General features: G+C 44.3%; 1 protein-coding gene across 4 annotated transcripts in view; it reads right to left on the bottom strand.

The window, feature by feature from the left end:
- Positions 1-26,922, bottom strand: part of TMPO (thymopoietin) — an 82,419-nt gene extending 55,497 nt beyond the window's left edge. For 3 of the 4 annotated variants that reach the window (XM_085653828.1, XM_085653827.1, XM_085653825.1), the window contains exon 1: positions 26,475-26,922. In XM_085653828.1, the coding sequence (XP_085509954.1) occupies positions 26,475-26,690 (216 nt within the window). In that variant the 5' untranslated portion in view covers positions 26,691-26,922. The remainder of the gene's footprint in view (positions 1-26,474) is intronic. The other variant, XM_085653826.1, reaches the window with a different exon arrangement.
- Positions 26,923-27,141: the final 219 nt, after the last annotated feature.

The raw sequence follows: 27,141 nt of genomic DNA on the forward strand, positions 1-27,141 counted from the left end.
CGCTTTCCGAAGATGGCACTGATGGACCAAGTATTTAATGTGGACTTCTGGCAAGCCATAATAGATTATTTTGAGCATAAACTTTGACCAGCCTTGGTTCCGCACCTGCGCGCCGTGAGAGGTAATATACCTTTAATTTTTTGGCAGTCTATTCGGCACCCCACATACTTACCTGCTCCCTGCTGACGAGAGGCAATTACCTCGAAACACGTGTCCAGGGATGGCATAATAGTGACATACTCGTGGCATAGGCGTACTCACCGAAGCCACTACATTATCCAGAGTTCTATGGGGCTATTAGCTGGTATGACGAGCAGTGTGCGACCTATTTCGTATTTGCATTTAAGCTCTCTCGAGCGACTTGGGCTGACGAGCCTTGGTTCCGCACCTGCGCGCCGTGAGAGGTAATATACCTTTAATTTTTTGGCAGTCTATTCGGCACCCCACATACTTACCTGCTCCCTGCTGACGAGAGGCAATTACCTCGAAACACGTGTCCAGGGATGGCATAATAGTGACATACTCGTGGCATAGGCGTACTCACCGAAGCCACTACATTATCCAGAGTTCTATGGGGCTATTTGCTGGTATGACGAGCAGTGTGCGACCTATTTCGTATTTGCATTTAAGCTCTCTCGAGCGACTTGGGCTGACGAGCCTTGGTTCCGCACCTGCGCGCCGTGAGAGGTAATATACCTTTAATTTTTTGGCAGTCTATTCGGCACCCCACATACTTACCTGCTCCCTGCTGACGAGAGGCAATTACCTCGAAACACGTGTCCAGGGATGGCATAATAGTGACATACTCGTGGCATAGGCGTACTCACCGAAGCCACTACATTATCCAGAGTTCTATGGGGCTATTTGCTGGTATGACGAGCAGTGTGCGACCTATTTCGTATTTGCATTTAAGCTCTCTCGAGCGACTTGGGCTGACGAGCCTTGGTTCCGCACCTGCGCGCCGTGAGAGGTAATATACCTTTAATTTTTTGGCAGTCTATTCGGCACCCCACATACTTACCTGCTCCCTGCTGACGAGAGGCAATTACCTCGAAACACGTGTCCAGGGATGGCATAATAGTGACATACTCGTGGCATAGGCGTACTCACCGAAGCCACTACATTATCCAGAGTTCTATGGGGCTATTTGCTGGTATGACGAGCAGTGTGCGACCTATTTCGTATTTGCATTTAAGCTCTCTCGAGCGACTTGGGCTGACGAGCCTTGGTTCCGCACCTGCGCGCCGTGAGAGGTAATATACCTTTAATTTTTTGGCAGTCTATTCGGCACCCCACATACTTACCTGCTCCCTGCTGACGAGAGGCAATTACCTCGAAACACGTGTCCAGGGATGGCATAATAGTGACATACTCGTGGCATAGGCGTACTCACCGAAGCCACTACATTATCCAGAGTTCTATGGGGCTATTTGCTGGTATGACGAGCAGTGTGCGACTTATTTCGTATTTGCATTTAAGCTTTCTCGAGCGACTTGGGCTGACGAGCCTTGGTTCCGCACCTGCGCGCCGTGAGAGGTAATATACCTTTAATTTTTTGGCAGTCTATTCGGCACCCCACATACTTACCTGCTCCCTGCTGACGAGAGGCAATTACCTCGAAACACGTGTCCAGGGATGGCATAATAGTGACATACTCGTGGCATAGGCGTACTCACCGAAGCCACTACATTATCCAGAGTTCTATGGGGCTATTTGCTGGTATGACGAGCAGTGTGCGACCTATTTCGTATTTGCATTTAAGCTCTCTCGAGCGACTTGGGCTGACGAGCCTTGGTTCCGCACCTGCGCGCCGTGAGAGGTAATATACCTTTAATTTTTTGGCAGTCTATTCGGCACCCCACATACTTACCTGCTCCCTGCTGACGAGAGGCAATTACCTCGAAACACGTGTCCAGGGATGGCATAATAGTGACATACTCGTGGCATAGGCGTACTCACCGAAGCCACTACATTATCCAGAGTTCTATGGGGCTATTTGCTGGTATGACGAGCAGTGTGCGACCTATTTCGTATTTGCATTTAAGCTCTCTCGAGCGACTTGGGCTGACGAGCCTTGGTTCCGCACCTGCGCGCCGTGAGAGGTAATATACCTTTAATTTTTTGGCAGTCTATTCGGCACCCCACATACTTACCTGCTCCCTGCTGACGAGAGGCAATTACCTCGAAACACGTGTCCAGGGATGGCATAATAGTGACATACTCGTGGCATAGGCGTACTCACCGAAGCCACTACATTATCCAGAGTTCTATGGGGCTATTTGCTGGTATGACGAGCAGTGTGCGACCTATTTCGTATTTGCATTTAAGCTCTCTCGAGCGACTTGGGCTGACGAGCCTTGGTTCCGCACCTGCGCGCCGTGAGAGGTAATATACCTTTAATTTTTGGCAGTCTATTCGGCACCCCACATACTTACCTGCTCCCTGCTGACGAGAGGCAATTACCTCGAAACACGTGTCCAGGGATGGCATAATAGTGACATACTCGTGGCATAGGCGTACTCACCGAAGCCACTACATTATCCAGAGTTCTATGGGGCTATTTGCTGGTATGACGAGCAGTGTGCGACCTATTTCGTATGTGACCATACTATGTAACATTTCCTGGTTAAGTCATAGATAATCAAATGTAGACAAATTGTGGATGACCCAAAAATGTATTTTTTCAAAGAAAAACTTAATGTATAAAATATGAATTCGATATCTGGCAGCTACGGAACCCAGGACACAGGTAGGGCACCTGCCCCTCAGCTACGCATAACACGTTGTCCCCAATAGACTATTGGATAGCAACACTCGGGGCTAGTACTTGGACAAGCTCAATAGACCATATGCCCAAGACACTATCAGATCATGCAACTGTCTGACTGGTACTCCCTACAAATACCCCCTAAGCAATTTATATGGCGCTTTCCGAAGATGGCACTGATGGACCAAGTATTTAATGTGGACTTCTGGCAAGCCATAATAGATTATTTTGAGCATAACCTTTGATCAGTCACTAGTGCCCAAACACTATGGGAGGCAATCAAAAGGTACCATTCGAGGATTCTGTATAGCTAGATACGCCAGAGTATTAAGGGACCGAGGAAGGCAGTTCGCCGAAACGCGTCTGTTCCGGAAATAAAGACCTGTTGCCACGCCACCCGTGAGTGCTTGCATTCTTTGTATATGAAAGGATTTGGAGCGTATATATATATATATATATATATATATATATATATATATATATATATATATATATATATATATATATATATATATATATATTACCTACTGGCGGTCGCCAGTAGGTAGTTATAGTTAGGACCCTGTTTCCATAGGAAATCCGCAACATTCTATTTTGAATAACTTTTGCGCCGGTCGACGAATCCTTGCGAATTTTTCAAAATAGGTGGGGCGCTACGCTCCGCTCCTACCCTGAAAGTCTCGGGGGGATTCGTCAAGCGGGGGCTGAGATAAAAGGGGGGTCCCAAAACGCGTTTTTCCCATGCATTTTTCCATAGGACCTTTAGACACAGCTACAGCCCGAACGGCTGAACAGAATTACTTGAAATTTGGCAGAGAGGTAGCCATAAGGTCAAGGAAGTGCCTTTTGCAGGTCTGGTGTAAATCTGTTCAGTATTTCCTGAGTAAATAGCATTTAAAAGCATATATATATATGTGGGCGGAGCCTAACCACACATCTCATCCTGAGATCTGATTGGCTGTCAGCACTTCATCCAAGAAGTGTTGGCAGCCATCTTGGGACCAATATACATGATAGCACCTCATTAAAAAGCATTGCAGTTAATAGAAGGTTTTAAGACTTTAGTTACATTATAAATCATTTGTTGATGGTACCATACTCATTTTAGGAATTGTGGTATGTTCTAAGGTGATTTCACCATGTGAAAAAGCCTTCTGCTGGGATATCATGATTGAGAGAAAAATATTTTCTCATGCTTTTCCCACAGAGGTTTGGAAGGTGATCTATAGGCTAAACTGAGAGCTTATTTTCTGTAAATTCACATTATCTTTCTCAGTCATGTGAGAATGAAGTCTGACATTCAGTAAAACATGTACATCCAACAAGGGCAGAGACTGTCAGTTGATTCCTTTGTGTTCTACTGCAGCTTCCCAGAGTGTTCCAAAGAACTACTAGAGCGCTAACAGTCCTACTTATGATAAACGTATGGCACACCTGAAGCCATATTGCTTGGATTAAAGTGGTAACTCTTAAAACATTTAATTTAAAAAGGAACAAAATGAGGGGGTTCATTTTTCCATAAAAAGTATGATTAGTGCTGCAGAAAGAAAAATTAGGGCACATTTTGAGTGACTTCTCAAATCCTCTTCTATTTCATTAAAAAATTCTGACATGCAGACTGAAACATGCACTTTCAATACCAGCAGCAGTTTTCCCTGGTGAGCAGTAGCTTTACTACAGTGATCTAATGAGCAAAAAGAGTGCTAACATTCTGAATTTATGGCAAATGAGTGACACATCTGAATGCCTTCTTGATGGAATCAAAGTAAAAAACTGAAAGTATTTCCTACTGAGGAGACTGCAGTAAATGAGGAAATTAGGAAACTTCATAACAAATAAGTCTCCCAAGATGGCCACCAGAGACAAAAGAGCCCAAATGTAGCCCAAATATCACCCAGATGTAGCCCAAGTATAGCCCAATGACAGAATGTCCCAGAATGTTCTTAAAAACAACTAGAGCGCTTACTGTCTTCATTATGACAAAAGTATGGCACACCTGAAGCCATCTTGATTGGAATAAACTGGTAACACTTAAAACATTTAATTTAAAAAGGAACACAATGAGGAGGTTCATTTTGCCATAGAAATTATGATTAATGCTGAAGAAAGAAAATGAGGGCACATTTTGAGTGACTTCTCAAATCCTCTTCTATTTCATTAAAAAATTCTGACATGCAGACTGAAACATGCACTTTTAATACCAGGAGCAGACTTCCATGGTGGAGTAGTTTTACTACAGTGATCTAATGAGCAACTAGAGTGCTAACATTCAGAATTTATGGCAAATGTGTGACATATCTGAATACCTTCATGATGGAATCAAAGTAAAAAACTGAAAGCATTTCCTACTGAGGAGACTGCAGTACATGAGGAAATTAGGAAACTTCATAACAAATAAATCTCCCAAGATGGCCACCGGAGACAAAAGAGCCCAAATGTAGCCCAAAATCAACCAGATGTAGCCCAAATATAGCCCAATGACAGAAGTGTGCAAAACACTTATTATTTTGTGTTTTTGCAGTGTTATATAGTGCAGACTTGTCAGGTATTGGAGTGCTTTACATGAGCATTGGTTACATCACACAAGAACAAATTCATTTTGGTTGTAGACATGGGGAGACTAAGTGATTTGACCAGAATCACAGAATGTCGAGCTGAAGCAGAAACTTCAACCTGGTTCCCCAGTTGCAAAGTCTGCAGTTCTGGAAGTAACACCACATCCTCTCCCCTAAGTGCAACATTTAATCAAGTGGTCAACTGGATAAAAAAACATAAAGATAACAAATAATTTAAAAGTGCTTTGTCGCTATTTGAAAACTCAGAAAATATGTCCTTATTTTAGTCTTTTAGAGCACTAACCATAATTTTGATGCCAATAAGACCCTCTCATATATGTAATTTCTAAAGGAAATGCTCTAGGTATTACAGTTTTGATTACATCAAGATGATGTCAGGCGTTCCTAACTTTTGTAATAAATATAGAATGTTAGCAATCTAGTTGTTCATTAGGATACTGTTGAGAGGCAGAGGCCAGGGGCACGGACTCTGAAAATTGAAGGCAGGTAGGAGGGTGCAAAGGCAACAATTTAACCACACTGAGCAGGCAGGAAGGGCCGTGGAAGCACAACAGACTATGGAGGGCAGTGGAAAGGGGGGCAGGGGCAACAAACCAACAATACAGGACTTGCAAGAGAGGCTGTTGGAGGGAAGATCTATTACGGGTCAAGGAAGCTAGGGGCGGTCCCCAGATCCCCGGGAGCCACCACAGAACTGAGCAGGAGAGTGAGTCAGGGACAAAAGGGGCACCTTAATTTGAGCCGGGGTGCCTAGGAACGCTTGCTCCAAAAATGAAGAAAACAGACATATGAGACATGGAATTGGAGGCAGAATACAATGGCAGTTTAATGAGAAGATGCAACTTCAAAGAAACCGCAGAATAGAGACATAAAGTACAAAATACAGAATCCAGATAATCATACAGCTGTCATAATATTCTCTGTATCTCAATTAATGTACTGACAGAGAGAGAGAGAAAACACATCTATAAATGCATCATGAGAAACAAGTTACACCAAGGAAAATGTTACCTAGGAACACTCACGTTTACTCTTAGAGCAAGCATTCCTGCAATTACAATACAAAATCTTTTAAATGCAAAAGTAAAGAGAACAATGGTTAAACATAACATGACATTTCATATAGGTAAAATAGAATAAGATACTTCAAGCAAAGCAGAGCAAGACATTTTAAGCAAAGGAAGACAAGAGCTCCCAGCTCTTGGGGAAAACCTGCACTGCCTGTTAACCTACATACAGACGGCGAGGTAGTCCGTCGATATCTGTGGGTGCTCCCTTTTTATATCATTTTGTGGGCTCCTTTGCACGCTACATCTACCTACGTATGCTACCCAAAAGCTTCGTCTGCAGATTTTACCAGACATTTCGTCATTTACCCACTTAATGCTGACAATGGACTGGGTGAAAAGGTCAGTCTCTCAGGCCAATCGCTTATCGTAAGTTCCATAGAGCAAGCAGAAAATAATGGGTATTGTACGGGAATTCAATATATTTATGTATAAAATCTCCTCAGTTCTCCTAACTTGACGCTCTGCGGTTGCCACTTCCTTAAAAGCGGGAAACCTGCCCAGGAAGCAAGTACCAGTCCAGGATGCAGCCTACTGTATGTCGACAGCTTCAGGGGGATGTTGAACTTTGATACCGAGCACGGAGCACTCGGGTAGGGTGGGGGCTACTAGTTTGGATCAGAAGGCCTCGCAGACCTGCCTTCAGACTGCTATACACTAAAATTGCAGAGCTATGGTCAATTTAACAAAGAGGCCTACATATTGAACAGAAGGGCCTACACAGGGGTTTTATGCTGGCTGAGTGGTAAGGATGTCTCAGGATAATTATATAGCAACACAGGACCCGCTGGTCAATTTAATACGGCCTACAAATGCAGCTGGCAGGGCAAGGACAAGGGTCTCATACTTCAGGTGTGGACAGAACGGGCCAGGGGCCCCCTGTGATACAAAATCTACCCTCCTTCAAGGCTGTGGCAATGTAATAGACCATTGTGGGCAGAAGGAAGAGGCAATGGTAGTACAACCATACATGCCAACAGACCCGATTCAGCCAGGAAACGTCCAATGTTTTTAAGCTCAAATGGGCTTTATTTGATCTGTCTCCTGTCTACAATATCCTCTTTTTCAATGTAACTCAAAGGGGAAAATCAATACCCCAGTTTTTTTTCAAAATCTCCCTCTTACCAAGTTCAAAATGTTCGCAAGTATGGTACATTGGATCATGGAAGGAAATGGGATAGGGACATGGACTTGGATAACAAAGGACAGGAGGGACATGGAGAGGTGCACCAAACTGACCCTGCAGGGCAGGCATCAGGGTTTGCAGCAGCACAATACACCACACAGGGCATGCAGGACGGGAGTGCAGCACAACAATCCATAGAAAGCAAGAGGGAGGGGACAGGACCATGCACATGGACAACAGAGAACAGAGGGGCAAGAGGCAATGGTAGCTAGCTGACCATAATGGACAGACAGGAGAGAAAGCTGCAGCATAACAGACCATAAAGGGCAGGAGGGACGGATCAGGGGCATTACAATGGAACAGACAAGCCAGGAGGGAGGGAGTAGGGCTGGGGGCAAGGGGGCAGGGCAGGAGCAGCAAGGTAGCCATGGAGGTCAGGCAGGATGGGCACTAGAAGCAAGACACACCATGAAGAGCAACAGTGAGACTGTGATGGCATACACACAGACCATGGAGGGAAGGTGGGAGGGGGTCAGGGGCAGCTAACTGACCACACAGGGAAGGTGGGAGGGGCCATGGCAGCACAGAAGACCATGCATGGCAAGTGGGAGGGTTAGTGGCAGCACAATGGCTATGATGGGCAAGAAGGAGGGTGGAGGGGCATGCACAAAGGACAATGGAGGATAGAAGGGAGGGTCAGGACCTGTGCACAGACAAGAAAGTTCAGGGGAAGGGACATCACAACAGACCACACGGGGCAGGCAGGAGGAGCAGTTGCAGCACAACAGACCAGGGAGGGCAGAAGGGTGTGGCAGTACAATGGACCATGTAGGACAGGAGGAAGAGGATAGGGGCATGGCATGTGGACAGGCAGGGTGGAGGTGGCAGGGACAGGTTACAGTCATCTGACAATGCTAGGCAGGTGGGAGGGGAGTGGCAGCTCAACAGAACACTCAGAGTAGATAGGAGTGGCAGGTCCATGGGACATGGTGGGCAAAAAGGATGGAGCAGGGGCATGCACAAATACATCGGAGGGCAGGGGGAAGGAGAATAGGGGCAGCAAGCTAAGCACAGAGTTTAAGCAGGAGGTCAATGATGGGGCATAGAATTGGGCAATGGAGGGCAGGAGGAGTGGACTGGTACATCATCTTAAATTGAGGGCAGTGGCAGCACATCAGACCATGCATGGCAGGAGGGAGGAGGCTAGTCCATGGATTCACACAACAGAGGATAGGGAGGAAGGGGATGGGGCAGCAAGCTAACTGTTCAGAGAAGGCGGGTATTAGGAACTTTATTGTTTTTAAAACATTGTGTCTGTGCGAACTACTTAAAATATGAACAAGTATGCAGCATAATCTCACTTTTATTCAGGAAGAAGAGGACGTTTGTGACTGTGACTCCGGGCTCACTTGGCAGAAACACCCCCTGACCCTCCACCCCCTATCGCAAAATGTAATGCCCGTGAAAAGGGTAGGTGAACACAGTGTTATATAGAACATAGTCCTGAGAGCACGATTGAAAATGAAAACTAGATATAGTGTATGGTATAAACTATGCACCAAAAAGTGTGATATAAGATGAACCGGGCGTGAAATATAATATGCAATACATTGTGCGCAATGACAGATTCATTGGAGAGCGCGAGATAGCACAGGCACTAGCGCGTGCTATGCGATATGCGCCTTGGAGTGTAATATGCACAGGGCAGTGTTGTGTAACCTAACTAGTCTCTAAAGTTGTAATATAAAATATGTGCTGGGGAGTGTAACGTTGCATATGCACTGTGACAAATATATGGATCCCAGATTGTAATATGTATGGCATAGCACTGTGCGTTATAACATAGGCATCGAGAAAGGCACGTTAGATGGGGCAATATAACCCGTGCGAAGACAAGTGTGGCATGACATATTCACGGGGTGGTGTTACAGTGCACATGGGCTAGAGAGTGTCATAGCATATGCACTAGCTAGTGGAATACAACACAGAGGTGTGTGGCACTCGGCAGGCAATGGTGGGTGTAACACAGCATTGGGCTCTGTCAGGAGCACGCTGTGACTCTCAAGTGATGTTCGTCCCCTTTCCAGAGAGTAAAATAAAAAGTATTACACATCCGGCAGTGGATGTGTGTTTTATTAACCGTGAGGGGGGTTTCTTGCATAGTTTTGGTCGAATTTTTGTCGAATCCCCTTTGAATGGCTTGGTGTGCATGTGTATTAAATGTGCCCGTCAATAGCTACCCATGTTTGTATAAATAAACGACAAGGGTGTCTACCAGGATTAGGCACGGTAGGGCATCAGACATGTCAGAGCTTCACTAGTGGTGTAAATACATTCCACGTGGATTCATTGCATGCATAGTCGCCTTTTAATGAATATCACGCAAATCGTCATGGTGATAGGTACGTACGGTTTGTCCAGCATGTCCTAGGTGTGTCTATAAATATATATTTTTTAAAAATAATAAAAAACAGTGGCCGGCCCTGGGGATTGGGGTCAAAAAAATATAATTAGGAGACTGGCCCTGGGTTATGGGGTCATCAGGGCCAATAAATTAGAATAAGAAGGGGAACCAAACAGCCCCCCTTCTTAAAAAACTAAAATAAATAAAAGACTGGCATCGTGCCGGAGGCCATGCCCCCTCCGTGCAGCACTCTGCAAACGCGCCCCCAACAGGCATCTCCAGTATGCGCCAGGGAGCTGCGCTGCAGCCAGGTGTTCTGAGGCCAAGCCCCTTTTTACACCTCTCTGCAACGCAGCTCTGTGGCGCTTACTGGAGGTACTTAGTGGTCTAGTTTGACCCTAGGGACCCTTAGGATTCAGGGGGACTTAATCTCTCAACTTAGAACAGCCACAGGGCGCGTTTACACAGTGGTGAAGGGAGGGGACGGGGCCTGAGGTGACGTGTGCAAACACGCACTATGGCATGTTTTAAATTGGGGATATAATTTCCCTTCAATACTGAGGGCCCCTGGGGGCTAACTAGCCCACCAAGTGCTTCCAGTAAGCGCCACTGAGCTGCATTGCAGAGAGGTGGTCCAGGCCGTGCCACTTTTTACACCTCTCTGCAACGCAGCTCTGTGGCACTTACTGGAGGTACCTAGTGGGCTAGTTGGACCCTAGGGACCCTCAGGATTCAAATGAACTTAATCTCCCAACTAAAAATGGACACAGGGCGTGTTTACACAGTGGTGAAGGGAGGGGACGGGGCCTGAGTTAACGTGTGCAAAAACGCCCTGTGGCCTGTTTTAAGAGGTAGTTTTAATCCCCATGCCCTATTATACACTAGGGGCTTACAGAGGAGGTCATGCTAATCACAGGGGGACCCCAACGCATAATGTTCCCTAGTGTATGTAGGTGTTTACTGTATTCTAAGTGTCTTTTAACATAGCACTGGCTCTAGGACTGGTTAGTCAGACTCAGTTACCACCAGTATCCGTCTGAAAAAGTTGAGGGTACAGGATGATTTTGCAACAAGGCTTCTTTCTGCTCTTCTTTTTGTTCTTTCTGCACGTTATCCTTCTTCCTGCACTTATCTTCGTATTTGAGGACTTCTGTTGCTTCTTTCTGCACTTCTTTTGTTTCTTTCTGTGCATTTTTTCTTCTTTCTTCACATGTCCTATCTCTGTAGGCATAGTTAGAGATTAGCATTTAAAAAACCTTTGAAATTCACAGAAAAAACCATAGGTTTCAGGCACGTTATAGTTAGGAATTAGCATTTAAAAAACCTCAGAAATTCACTGAAAAAACCATAGGTTTCAGGGGTGTTATAGTTAGCTGGACTTTTCACTTGTACAAAACCATTGAAATTCCCCCGTTATAGTTAGTTCAGCTAACTATAACTCGCGCGCCAGCAATGCACTGCTGATGACGTCACATATTACATCACTCATGACATGGTCAGTGACATCACTCATGACATCACTGATGACATCTCAAATGACATCACTGATGACATCACTGATGACATCATCCTTGTGATAGAGTGGCAGACCTCCTCTCACCCTAATATAACCTTTGATACACACATTCAAAAATAGAGACTAAAATTTTCAAAACAATGGACATACCAATACCAGTTACAACAACCTCTTCAGTAATTCTAAGATCCACATACACATCCACTCATTCACCAACAGTCCTATACAGTCACTCATACATGTACTCACTCGTCATATGTACTCATACACCTATACATCCTGTTACACAATGCCACTCATCCATAGAGTTACTCACACACATAGTCACTCATGCTAATAAAGAATCAAACATACATTTACTTGCATATACAGTTATACACACACCACCATACTTACTTCTACGGAAACTTACACATACTTAGTCTTTTAAACAATCACTTATAGAAACACATACTTATTCATACAGGAACTCTTTCAATCTCTCACTCTCACATATACTCACATATATACACCAATAGTCACATATACTAGTTTAAAACATATGTAGTTACTCATAAAGACACTATTGAGACAGTCATTCACTCACTAACACACCCATACACACACTCATCCACCCATACAGTCCTGCACACATGCTGTGTTCAACACATACAAACAGTGAGTCACTCATTCATGCACCTATGCACTACGTAATACCCCCCACCGAACCATGCAGACACTCAGACTGATACTCAAAAAACCAACTAATAACCTATATAGACACCCATGTAGCTACTCACCAACCCATGCAGCCACTTATACACAAAGTGAGAGACTGATACAGATATTTACATATTTAAACATTACTCACTAAGCCATGTATTCACTATGATACACTTAATCAGTCAGTAACACAATCAATTTTTCAAAAACAAATCATCCATTTAGACACTTATATACCCATTTATTCTTCCATCGACCTTGAGATATACATATATAAAACATATTTAATTTTCAGAAAAACACACATTCACTGGATGATGTCATCAGTGATGTCATCAGTGATGTCATTTGAGATGTCATCAGTGATGTCATTTGAGATGTCACTGACCATGTCATGAGTGATGTAATATGTGACGTCATCAGCAGTGCATTGCGGGCGCGCGAGTTATAGTTAGCTGAACTAACTATAACGGGGGAATTTCAATGGTTTTGTACAAGTGAAAAGTCCAGCTAACTATAACACCCCTGAAACCTATGGTTTTTTCAGTGAATATATATATATATATATATATATATATATATATATATATATATATATATATATATATATATAGAATTTAGTGACCTCTTGCCTTGCCCCCCCCTTATCTCTTAGCTAAGTACATGGAGGCATACGATAGTGGAATCCTTCCCCCTAGACTGAGAGAAGCATTACTAATTACACTGCTCAAACCAAAGAAAAACCTGGCACACTGCGGCGCATACCGGCCCTTATCCCTCAAACCCGGATGCTAAAATACTTGCCAAATTAATAGCAACCCGAATACAACCACTAATGCAAAATGTAGAATTACCAGACGAATCAGGATTCATCCCAACACGATCAATGACGCACAACCTGCGCACTATATTTGCCAACTTGACCCTTACCTGCCTTCGGCTGCAGCCCTCTGGACGCAGGCAAGGCATTTGATTCAATAAAATGATAGTTTATTTTCTCAGTCCTCCATAGAATGGGATTCCAGCATCCGTTTCTGCACTGGAATAAAATATTATATACCAAACCATGTGCGAGGCTGCGGATAAATGGTATTACGCCGCCCCCTTATATATAAACAGAGGAACACAGCAAGGATGCCCCCAGTCACCCCTACTGTTCACACTAGCACTCTAACCGCTAGCGTGTATGATTAGACAAAAGCATGCACACAGCATTGCAGTTTCTGTTACGCCCTATTAGCATAACATTATATGCAGATGAAATGGTATTATACACCAGGTATCCGGAAGACAACCTAAACACGGTAATATGGGAATAAACCAAGATTTGAATATTACTCCGGACTGAGTATAAATTGCACCAAGTCGGTGGTAATCCCGCTAACACCGGCCACAAAACAAATCCCATTTGATTTCCCTCTGCAATGGCAAACTGAACCAGTCAAATACTTATTTGGCTACATCCTTACAAAACTAGAAAACCAAGTGGCTAGATGGATCCGGCAGCCACTGTCACAAAGAATTGCGATCCAAACAATGGTGGTTCTGCCACGTTTTCTCTTATCATTTTTATGAACACACCCATTGTCCTTGCACAACAGTTTCAGAAAGCTGCGCTCCTGCCGGACTACACTCACATGGGCTGCAAACAACCCAGAGTGGGGTGGGAGGAACTAACTTGACCCTACAAGCAAGGTGGGTTTAGGGCCCTGGACTTACAACTTTGTGTGCTCAAGCACAATACGCAAATTACTGGATACACCCACATAATTACATCCCACATGTAGCTGTGGAGACGGATATAGCCCACCCAACACCATTAGTTACCCTAGTGACACACCCAAAGCGGTGGTCGTTGCACACCATGACAAATCCAGTAGCCACTACAACCATGGCATACATTGATGTGATGGGCTGACAGGCCCCCCACCTACGCCGCTGCTTTGCCATTGCTACACCACTCTGAAGTAACAGTGATGCAAGAACAAAAGACTACTGTGAGAAATGGGCATACATGTAATGAGCAATGTGTTTCTTAATGGTCAATTCATAATCCAATCAGATGCACTGCCAGCTACCAATTGCACACCGCTAATGGTGTTTGCATACTTTAGGCTGTGGGCCTCACATTCCCTAAAGAGCCCCTTCCACACAATACACTACTTGTATCTGCTACACAACAAGGCCTCATTACCAAACTTTATAACGCAGCTCAGCGAGAGCAGCATAGGCAAAATGAACACGCGATGGAGAAGTGGAACAATTTGCTAAAGACCACTGGGCATACCGCTGTGCCCTCTTGCAAGTACTTACACCCAATTATTTATAATCTTCGGGTCAACAACTTTAAGTTCCTGCAACAGCCGTACTACACACCAGTACAGGTATATGAATATGGTAGTCGTGACACTGATAGATGCCTACGCTGCAATACCGCACAGGCAGATTTCCTGCTTGTGGCTTGGGCATGTCCACAGATACTGGCAGGAAGTAACTCACGCAATAGGAGCACTGCTAACTGAGCCAATTCTTAATACCCCCAAAATACTGCCTCCTTGGTCTATACAAGGTAAAACCGCCCCCCAGACGCAAACTATTAGCTCTAGCCTTGTCCCTGGCCAAGAGGCGAGTTGCTATGCGATGGGGAAGCAAACACGCGCCATATAGAAAACACTGGCTAGCAGACATGGCATACTGCAAGGAGCAGCTCGAAATTTACGCAGAGGAACTACCAAGGTCCTCCTGCCCAAGGGAGTTCTGGGATCCATTTGTACAGTACTTAAGATCTGATCCTGGGGAGTAACAGATACCAGCTGTGTTATTTAAAGGGAGAGTATCCGGGAAATGCAGTGTTTGAGTGTTATTTATTAATACGGATATGATATTAAGAACGGATGTAAGTTTTCATTGGCTCTAGGAGCATATAAATGTGATTGTGTTCTTGCTTATCAAGGATGTGCTATAATATACCAATGTAACCATTGGTATGTGTGTTCTTGCTTATCAAGGATGTGCTATAATATACCAATGTAACCATTGGTATGTGAGAAGTGTAAATTGATATGTACCAGACCATCAAATATTTTTTAAAAAGAAAGGTTTGCGGTACTTGCAGATAAGACTCTGTAGAAAAATGAAGAACCACCCATTGATTTCAATCCCTTTTCCATTAATAAATACGCACATCGACTACACCAACCACTCAATTTCTCTTCTTGAATGAATTCATCTCCCGGACAAACACTGGCAATTCAAACAGGTCTAGTTTAGAACTGTAAGTGCCTCTTCAATCACTGATAAGAGTAGACACTTAATAACTCATCACTTATGCGCTCCATCGCTCATCTCCTGCATCTGTGCAGTCTCACTCCACATACCAGTCCACAATAAATACACATGCAACCTCCACAAGATTATGCAACAAATTAAAAGATTTCAAAAGTAGGATGTGGCCTAAACATAGCTGGCACATGCTTGCATTGATTTTTTTTTTTTTTTAAATGATAGCAAAGGGTGGCCATCTTAGATTGGTATTGTGCACAGTGTCATTCTTTCAAAGTTTCAACACGGCTGCTATGTTTAGAAACAGCATGCTGGCCATGTTTGAAGCAGTGAGCGTGCTAGATGCTGGGAACTGCAGAAGAAATGAGCAGCCTAGTAGCACCGTATAGGGAGTTGCTGGTTGCTCCCAAAATTTTTTTTAAAGAAATAACAGCCTATAAAAGAAGTGCCGATGGCTGAAGCAGTCTTATCCAAAGCTCCTAATTATATAAAGGAAGTATGCATTTTTTTTGTCACAAGACTTTGGAAGTCAGTGAAAAAGCAGTCAGGCTCAGATTTTACAATTAAAAAATATGTACATTACAGCAGGCAAAATAACATGCATCCCTTTCCCCTCTCCGTCCAAATGGTCTAGAAATCACCACCACAGTACAAATCTTTTAACCTCAAGGTTTGATTAAATGGTAACAGAACACCAAACTCCTTGGCCGACATGGTCATCTATGACATGCGGTCTGTGGAACTGCCTCCCACTCCACATCAAAACGTACTCCTCTCTTCTTGAATTCAACAAGATGTTGGAGAACTGGCATTCCAGTGTACCAACCTACCACAGGCAGGCTAGGTGCACGCACCTGCTCAGCGCCAGAATACCTTTGAAAATGATGGTGCGCTTTACAAAAACACGAGTTTCCATGCAACAAGATTTTGGCAAATTCAACAGGTGTTACCTATGCAAGGTCTATTGGCTTAATTTTTTATTTAATGCTTTGTTGAATAGTATGGTATGGTCTGTTATTGTATGGTGTGGTACGGCCACTGTATAGTATGGCATGGTTTGTCAATGTATAGTATTGTATGGCCTATCATTATATAGTATGGTATTGCCTGTTATTGTATGGTTATGTCCAATCACTGTATGGCATCCCCAGTTACTATATAGCATGGTCCGTCACTGGTATGGCATGGCACAATATAGTCCAGCCTGTCATTGTATTAAAAATAACTGGATAGGCCATACAGTGTTGTCCTGAAGAGACTAAAAACAACGAAGTAAAGATGCATTGGGACAACAAAGTATTTAAACATTAAATACATCAGTGGCTGAAGGATCACCCTGGAGCTTTAAAACATTAAATATGTCCACGGTTACAGTGTGAAAGTGCCTCGATATCATAGATCTTAATTAGTATTTGAACCATGCTCCATCAGACAAAAACATGGAGAGAAAGTAAAGCCAGCAAGAACCTCCTGGTGCCTGAATATGCCACTGTTAAAGTGCGTTAGATAAGTAGATCATTTACAGTGTTTGTTTTTCTCTGGCAGAAGCACGAACCCCTGTTCTTTTACATCATTAACTTTAGGCTTCAGATAGCAGTTGTGTTTGAGGGCAGTATGGGGTACAGTAACCCAGGTGCATTTTTAGTGCCACAGTGACAGTCCAGCTATCACAAGGTTCTGGGCTTGATTGAGAGTTTTTCGATCCACTGGACTGCTGCGTTGGCGTGGAGGGAACAGCCACACTAAGAGTGCGGTGGTCTCACCACAGCAACTGGGGGAGATCTGTGATCCCTCTGCTGTGGTGGGGCGCTCTGACCCAGCAATATGCCAGTGCTGCCGATGTGTCACCGCCAAGCATATTATGAGTTTCTCACAGCCACAGCTTTCGTGGCAGTGAAAAGCCTAAGGGGCACCTGTTGCCTCTGGGCCAGGGGATGCATGCAATCGAGGGGGGGAATGGAGAGCCCCCGTTTGCATGCACCCAAAGTTCCTGCATGGCATGGACTGCCTTTCTAACACCCACCGCCATGGGACCACCAAAGCACTGCCCGCAAGACCACAAATTAGCTCGTAATCTGGTGGGCGGAGTGCGGACAAGTTTGGTGGTGCAGGAGCAGGGCGGTGGCATGGCAGCTTGCTCCCACACTGCCAAACTCATAATCAGGCCCTTCGTCTTCAACAAAAACAATGAGCCCTTGGAGTGCTACTGAGAGGGACCCAGCCTCCACCCACGTGTTGGTTTCCCTTAGTAGGGGATTTGATTGGGTCAAAGTAGGTTGCTTCAAGTAAAAATGGTGTCTCTATTGCACTTTTTGGCTTGTGGCAAACTTTATACAGTAGAACTGAGTTGGTAATGGTGGCAAGCCAATGACCTGATGTATTTATTGTGAAAGGCATATGTTAAAGGACACAGGCATTCAACAGTGGCATGTTATTAATCACAATTAAAGCCTACAGATAGAAATTCTATTAAATGGAATCTCACAGATTACCATAGTAGACAATGGTTTTGGTGCTGGCTACTCCCTCTCACAAGCCATAAGTATAGAAGCACTGCGAGAATCCCTGTCTGGAGACATAGTATTTTGCTTTGCCAACTGTAATTTTGATTACATCTATAATGCCATGACTGTATGTTTGATAGTTGCCTTGTGGAAAACGTTACAGTCAGTACAATTGGCCTGAGTTGGTTATGGTGACAAGCTAGTGTTAATACAGACAGGCCTGATTTGTGAGCAGACAAAGGTTATGACGCAAGCAATAGGTATGGTCTGGTTGTTATGAAAGGTTGTGATCAAAACAGTAGGCCTGGCCCATTTGTTGTGACCAATGTTTGTTAAAGCCAATAAAACTCCAACAGTGGATTATTATCAAGCTATGTTACAGGCTATATACAGGTATTTGATGCATGCAATCCAACAAAAGCAAGTGGTTTGGTGGTGTTCATCCACTCTGATAAACCATGGTAGTACAAGACTTCCATTATGATGTTTCTGTTAAGGCCATATTGAGAGGAGTTGTATAAGATTTTTCCAAATTTAATTCTGTACATATCTGCTCTTCAGTAAGCCTGTGTTGGTTATATTATCAAGCCAATTGTAAAGGCTAGAAGCCTTATCAGTTCACAGGAAAAACTTGTCAGATTCCTTAGGAGTGATCGGTTTATAATGAAACGTTATGACAAAGCAAGTCGGCTTGAGTTACTTATTGTGAAAACCATGTTATAAAGGCAATAGTCACATAAGGTGGACTGTTAATATACTGAGTTATAGCAGATATTATGTTAGACTGAATCTTGCAGTTTACCATAGTAGGCAAGGATTTCCGGGGTAATCCGAACAACCACTAGGATAGGAGATCTTTACTATGGTAAGCCTTAATAGGGCCACTGACATATGCAATTATGTGGCTGCAGCGTTTACCACATGATTATAGACTTATTACGTGTCACAATTTTCAGATTTCACAAAAAAGATTGTTCCTAGCTCAATGGATGAGAACACCACTGCCGCAGAAGGTGCTGCATACGTTGAATGTTAAAAACAAAAATGTTTAAAAAGGAGGCGCAGGCTGCCGCACTTCGTTATTAATCGCACCTTTGGGTAGGCCAGGACCCTGGGCATTGTAGGAATGAAGGAAGAGGTGCACGAGACTCCCGTGCTTATTTTTAATAGAAATGCGGGGGTTGCCTGTTCTGCAACCCCAGTGCCCTGGGGACCTCCACTTCCCATGGGCAAAATCTAAAGCTCATGCCGGGGGAGGTGCTTAGGCAGGAATTGATCCGTGAAACCCCAAGGCCTCTCCCGACCAGCCTCGGGGACCGCTACCTCCCCAGGGCAAAATAAAACAATGCGATGGAGCAAACCCCTCCAACGCAGCCCCAGGGACCGTCACCTCCCGGAGCTAAAATGAAATGAGTGCAGGGGCCCATGGGGCAGCCCTGATGACTGCCACCTCCCCAAGGAAACTCTTTAAAACGAAAGACTGGGGGCATGCAGCCCCCCCACAGCCCCGGGGATCACCACCTCTCTGGGGCCGTGCAGTGCAACGGGTGCACCTCCACTCCTGGAGGAACGGATGGCCCTGAGGACCAACATTGCCCAGGGCTGGCTCCTGCTAGGTCCTTGGATGCCCGCCAAGCCATACCAATCTATGCTCCTCTGAGCAAGCAAGAGCATGCTCAAAGCGGAGTACAATTGCTTTGACAGAAAGGGAGCTGCATGTCCAGCAGCTCTCTGTCAAAACAATGCCAGCTCCCGTAAAGCGGTGGGGAGCCGGCAGGGACTGCGAGGGCCTTGGGGCTCCCCCCGCAGTCCCCAACACTACAAAGTGAGTGCCCTGGGTGGGTGGGACCAGGGAACCCACACTAGCGACCAGGCCCCAGGGATTGGGGTACCCAGTGCCAAAACAAGGTTTGGGAGGGGTCCGCTCGCCCCCCTACCCTTTCATTCTAAAAAAACGCCAGGTCAGGGGGTGAAATCTGCTCCCCTCCCCTAATAAAAAGGGAACAACAATTGCTGAGAGTTTGTTGGAGGCCACGCCCCCCTTTCCCCAACACACTGCAAACGCGCCTCTTAGTGCACTGCTGGTTTGGGTGACTTAGTCCTCTTGGATGTGGAGGGTTCTTTTGGGCACAGAAGCCCTGCTGTTCACTCCAGTAAGTCAGACATTGTAGGGTTCCTGAGAGGTGGTCGAAGGCCCGCCCCCTTTCTCAACTACTAGTTAAAAACCCTTAGAAATGGACTTGAAATACCAAAGGTTACAGGGACAACCTCTTAAACCCATGCCAGTACTCACACACCCACTCAGTCGTACAGACAACCATTCTCTCGCCAACTCACTTAACCAGAAGCCCACTCAAACAGCCACTCACTCATACAGCCATTCAGACACCAACGCACTCAATAGTCACTACATACCCACTTACCCACCCATAGAGCCACTCGGACACTCACAGAAACACCCAATCACCAATACCGCCACTCCCACAGCCTCGCACTCACCCACACCCTTATACAACCATGCAGCCACTTACAGACCCATACACACAGTACCACAGCTACTCAATATGTTACAAGTAGTATCACTCAGTAGTAGTGCACCTAGTACACTAATTTAACTTTTGTCGTAGGTTAGTATATATCTTTAACACCCATAAACTCTTAGCACTTGCACTCACTTGATGTCATCAGTGATGTCACTGGCCATGTCATGAGCGATATAATATTTGAGGTCATAAGCAGTGCATTATGGGGGCTTAAGTTAGTTACCTTAGGTAACTATAAATGCTGAATTTCAGTGGTTTTGTACGAGCCTTAATATGCCCCTGTAACCTTCAATGCATTTGTTTTTTTTTTAAATCCTATTTCCCACCTATAAACGACCCTGTAACCTTTGGTTTAAGCGAATATATAACATTTCCACATAATTTCACCCATCATGACGAACTATGAAAGCAATCCCAACAATGGTAAAATGCTATAGAATTGATAAAGGGCTCTCATATAACTGATGAAATCTATGCAAAATAAAGTTTAGTTTTCACTGGATTTTGTGCAATAAAAGTAGCAATGATATATACATACACAGAAAAAAAAAAAGGTTAAAGGAGTTATGTGTACTTCGTGAACCAAAGCGTAGAAGTGGCAACTCAGTCCTTGCCACTTCTACGTTTTGGTTCACGACTACACGCGTCTCTCAGTAGGTGTTAACCTATCAAATTTGCCCTACTATATGGTCTGGTTACTGCTCATTGGCATTGAACTTACTTAATTTCTGCCTCTGAGAACTTTATTTTGGCCTTGGGAATTCGTCATTCCTTACTTCCCGTTTTGTCAGTCTAATTCGGAATCTCCGACTTTGGTCTTATTTTGGACCATTCAATTTGTGTATTTTAGAACTGGGCCATAGTGCAACCTTTATATGGATGTGCTGCACCTACGCATTGCGCACCTAATAATGTATTTGTATTCTTCAATATTCCCAACATTTGCCGTGAAAAAGTCTGTGTCAGACGAAACATGTGTGCTATTGTGTGCTGGGAAAATTTCTTTAAAACATCTTAGATTATAATAAAGCATACCAAGAAAACATATTGGAGGATTTGATGTATTTATACAATTCATTGACGTCTCTAGTCTCCATCTTGCTGGAGGAACTCTAACTGTAATACGGGTTTATACTGACCCATGACCAAATACTGTTTGGTTTTATTGATTGTGCTGCAATAGCCTAATTTCTCTCTTTTCAGTATGTGCACATTTTGTCTTAGTGTACATGACAACTTTGGGTAGTAGGTGTTGGAGGCTGAAATAGCACCCAGTTGATAACATATCGGCTATATACATTTGTCACGCATATCATTATTTTACAAATATTTTTTATATTGTGGATGTGCGGTTTTTCCCCTTGTTAGGGACACTACTACCTGTTCTTTTTCTCCAAGATAAGTATTTAACAGGCACACAAACAGCAATGGATACCTACCGCCTGCTAAATTATTTTAAGAACTGGCATTTGTCACATTTAGCGACTATAAAAAATTTGTATATTTGACAAGCTGCGCATCTCAACTGTCCATAAAACTAATAGCTTTTAGGCAACATATTGTAGAAAGATGCTGTTAAACGCACAATTTAATTCAAAGTTTGACTGCGGCAATTGCACTATCTCGGTACCATACTCAGTAATATAACCACCTTAAGAGAACCTTGATCCCAGACCCAGCCCTGGCAAACGAGCTGCCATAACAAAAAGGGGAACCCCTATATGGATAAGGGTACAGCAGCAGGGGATAAATCACAAATTAACACAAAAAGGTTCTGCTGTACCTATCGATTTTGACACCTCGCAATTAAGTCGATAACTGAAAAAGACCACTCTTACTAGACCATGCCATTGAATAACAACACAAATCTGGTTAACAAAAAACTTGTTTAGACTTTTTTTTTTTTAAACATCTAAGTCGATGTGGAAAATACTTCAGTCAAAAAACAAAGCGTATGAAATTTATTTCAGCATTAGACTGTTTATCCTGTATCTTACTTAACCTTGAAGAAGTCGATGCCAGAAAAGTTAAAGGGGTTTGATAGATAGATAGATATAGATATAGACAGACAGACAGACATTATCTACTGGCGGTCGCCAGTAGATAGTTATAGTTAGGACCGTGTCTCCATAGGAAATGCGCAACATTCTATTTGGAATAACTTTGGCGCAGATTGACGAATCCTCGCGAAATTTTCAAAATAGGTGGGGCGCTCCGCTCCGCCCCTGAAAGTCTCAGGGGGAAGGGAAGGGGGGGGCGGGTCCCAAAACGCGTTTTCCCCATGCATTTTTCCATAGGACCTTTAGTCCAAGCTACAGCCCGAACTGCTGAACAGAATTTCTTGAAATTTGGCAGAGAGGTAGTCCTCTGGTCAGGGATGTGCCTTTTGCAGGTCTGGTGTAAATCTGTTCGGTATTTCCTGAGAAAATAGCATAAATATATATATATATAATATATATATATATATATATATGCTCCGTGCGCAATTCTGATTGGTTGTTAGATCTTAGTAAACATTCGAATCGGTCGAAAGCAGGAAGTGTTGGCCGCCATTTTCTCTCGCAGTGTGAGGGGATAAAAAACAAAGGTGGAGAACGTGAAAAGGGGGCAGGGTGGACAGTTCCTGACCCCCTAGCCTTTGTCAGGGGGTCCCAGAAAGACCCCTAAGGGCCAAAATGTTTTTTTTTTTTAAATTATGAAAAATCGCGGTGTACGCGTAGCGTGCGCGTACGGTGTAACCGGCAAAATTCCGCGAATTGCGTAACGTGGGCGCTCGGTGTGTGAAGCGCACCGAGCGCCCACAGCGTGCGCACGGTGAAAAACCTTTAAAAAAATAAATACATAGCTTAGCATTAAAAAAAACGTACAAATTCACTGAAAAAACCATAGGTTTCACACATGTTATAGTTAGCTGGACATTTCACTCGTACAAAACCAATGAAATTCCCCCGTTATAGTTAGTTTAGCTAACTATAACTCTCACCCCCGCAATGCACTGCTGATGACGTCACATATTACATCACTCATGACATGGTCAGTGACATCACTCATGACATCACTGATGACATCTCAAATGACATCACTGATGACGTCATCCATGTAATAAATTACTACATCTTCTCACACCCTAATATAACCTTTACTACACCGACTCAAAATTTAAGAGCTCCATTCTCAAAACCATACATACTGCAATACCAATAACTACATACCCACTTATTACTCTTAGGTCTACATACACCTCCACTCATTCACCTGTACAGTCACTCATACTTACAGTCACTCCATACAAAACTATCATATGCATTTATACACCTATATAGACACTCACACACCACCAATCATCCATAGAGGTACTCTCACACCTACTCAGTCATGCAAATAATCACACTCCCATTTACTCACCTATGCGGTTATACACACTCAAGTTCACTTACTCATAAAAATAGTATCACATTCTTACGCTCTTATAGAATCATTGATACAAGCACACACTCATCCATACAGTCACTCTCACAATCACAAACTCTCACATCTACCCACTTATATACTCTTACACGCATATATACTGCCTTTCACATATGTAGTTGGTCACACATGTACCACTAAGATATACATTCAATCCCTAACACACCCATACATACACTCACTCAACCATACAGTCCATCACAGATACACTCTTAAAACCATGCACCCATAGAATCACCCACTCACATCTATGCATAGAGTCACACACACCCTACCCACACAAACACTCAGGAACCCATACAGATACTGAGACAAGCAATCAATAACTCATATAGACACTTATATAGGTATTCACAAAACCATGCCACCACTTATACACCAACATACAGACACATACAAACATTTACACAGTTTAGTCACTAGTCTGCAGTAAGATACATTTAATGACTCACTTATAGAATCATGTTACGCACCACAGAAAATAATCAATTTACACACTTGTACACCCACTCATTCTTCAACTGGCCTTTCCCTATATATATTGAACATATTAAAATTGTTCAGAAACACACACTCAATGGATGACGCCATCAGTGATGTCATTTGAGATGTCATCAGTGATGTCACTGACCAGGCCATGAGTGATCTAATATATGACGTCATCAGCAGTGCATTGCGGGGGCGAGAGTTATAGTTAGCTAAACTAACTATAACGGGGGAATTTCATTGGTTTTGTACGAGTGAAATGTCCAGCTAACTATAACGTGTGAAACCTATGGTTTTTTCAGTGAATATATATATATATATATATATATATATATATATATACACACACACACACACACACTTTACGGGTCGTACCACTGACATTAACTGGGTTAGAACACCCGCCAGAATTCCCCCGAGTTGTACACGTTTCTGAATATTTAATGTTTACATAGTTATAACACGTTGGAGGGCTAACACAAACCACACAACGCATCCTAACGTTCAAAGGAAATAATAACAGCGCACGCGGATGAAGCACTTGGGGGCGTGAAACCCAAACACATTAATTCATCAAACAAAACAGATGACAGTTTTAACAATACGTTTACTATTGTAAACTTCGTTACAATACTTTGTTGATTGCTTACTGAATACTGCAATATTATGTTTCAAGCCAAAACAAACAATTTCACTCGATAAAAGTAAATTACAAAATAACTAAACTGTACCACATCAGGCACTGATTTGAGACAGTGAAAACACGTGCTTTTAAAGTCGATTAATAGGTAAAGTTTCCACTGTAAATGGAGTAACTCCTGTTAGCTTATGTTGTGGCACCACAATCAATTGTCCATCACCGAGAATACATTTCAACGTAATCGGCTTTGGCTTGCGGGCAGTGAAGACTCAAATCTACCTTTACTGACGGGATTACACAATGACAAAGGAACGGAAAAGTGGGAAGAACGTATCGGAGCTCTGAAATAGACCACTTTATGCATGAAGCAGGCTGCAGAAAAGGCGGGACTGCGTAGTCAACTCACAATGTACATTGTAAGGGGTTTAACTAGGCCTCCAGGGGGCGCGGCGCATTAACAGACCTACATAAACTACGTGGAAGCGGGAAATCCTTCAACCCGTTAGGAGCCTACAGTTGTACGGTCTAGACACCAAAACAATTAAGCATGGAGGCTGCACTGGCGAATGTGACTTTTTAAATACGTTGTACGGGTCCACGCACTATTTAAGTTTGTGGTCAGTACAGACTATGGGGCGGCCCCTCACAGTAGTTACAAGTGTACAAAGAGTGTGTGGAAAGGGGAGAAACAATGGACATACTGCACAGAAGAGCAACGCTCACTCGTCCGCAGCGTGTGCACCAAAGCAATACCTTCTGCGGCACTGAGTTTACTTAACAGCCAATTCCATGTGGATTTAGCTGCACTGTCAGTATAAACAACACCCTCCCGTGAGGCCGGGTTTAAACACGTGGGTCAGAAGGAATCCTTGGCAACAAAGCGCCACCCGGCCTCAGTGTAGCAGAGAGGGAATCGGACGAGAGCAGAGCAAACCGACAAGCGCGGCGAGGAGCGCACCAGCTGGGCTAGCGGGCAGCTGCACACACGCAAAAGGCTTTAAGTAAAGGCGAGCGTTAGGCAACCCATGAACCATAAGGCGGAAAAAAACTCGCGGTCTTATACACTGCAGTAAAAGGCGACTGCGCTCGGTTGATTAGCACGTCCACGGAGTGTTTTGATGGCCGCAGCTGCACCACCGACGATTGGTTTATTTAGCACGGTTAACCCCAGCAGCAACGACTAAAGCGGTGTGGCTGACCACCCTTTTCAACGCCAGGATAACCATATGCAGACAGGCAGCCATGCTGGCCCTGCACACTCGCCTAATGGTGCAATCTGTTATTTAAAGCCTCAATTGCCCCTCGCCCTCACCATGGAGACTTTAATATGTGCTACTCTCCGGAACCCACAACACCGCCCTGGGAACATATGCACTCGTTATCAGGCGCTCACCTTGGGCCTGCCCCGGGCCGGCGTGGTCTCCCTCTCCTCGTCGCTGGAGAAGTCGCGGGTCTTGCCTTTGTTGCGCACCGTTAGGTGCTTGCGGTAGAGCTGAACATACACGTCCTTGCGCTGGTCCCCGGCCGGCAGCGCCACGCTGTTGGCCAGCAGCTCACTCTTAAGCTTGTCTTTGGTCAGCACAGATGGGTCTTCCAGAAACTCGGGCATCCTGCACCAGCTCTCTGGTTCTTGCCTGGCTAGCCCTAGTCAGTCCAGAAGCGGTTCCCCGTGCTCTGAGCTGCAGCGGGTGGAGGGGGCGGAGGCGTCAGGCGATCAGCTAAGCCAGACAAATGGAGCCCGCTCTCACACTGTCGAGGAAGGTACAGCTCACCCCGCAGCAAAGCGCGCTACAATTGGACGAAGGCGGTATGAAGCGAGCTGCTTATTGGCTGCCCTCATCAAGACACCATACCCAGACTCGTCGCTATTTAACAGAAACCTTCAGTCGCACAAGCAAAACGGCAGGAAAATGCCCTGTTTGAATCAAGCGGGAGGGAGGGCGTGGGTGGAGCGGCCTGACTCCATCCTCGGCACTCCCCGCTTCTTAGTGTCTGCTTATTATTGTGCTGCGCAATAGCATTAGAGCCCATAATATTCATGAAACATACAAATCCTCCCA

The sequence above is a fragment of the Triturus cristatus genome, chromosome 4_1 (assembly GCF_964204655.1).
Source record: "Triturus cristatus chromosome 4_1, aTriCri1.1, whole genome shotgun sequence".
Taxonomy (NCBI): domain Eukaryota; kingdom Metazoa; phylum Chordata; class Amphibia; order Caudata; family Salamandridae; genus Triturus; species Triturus cristatus.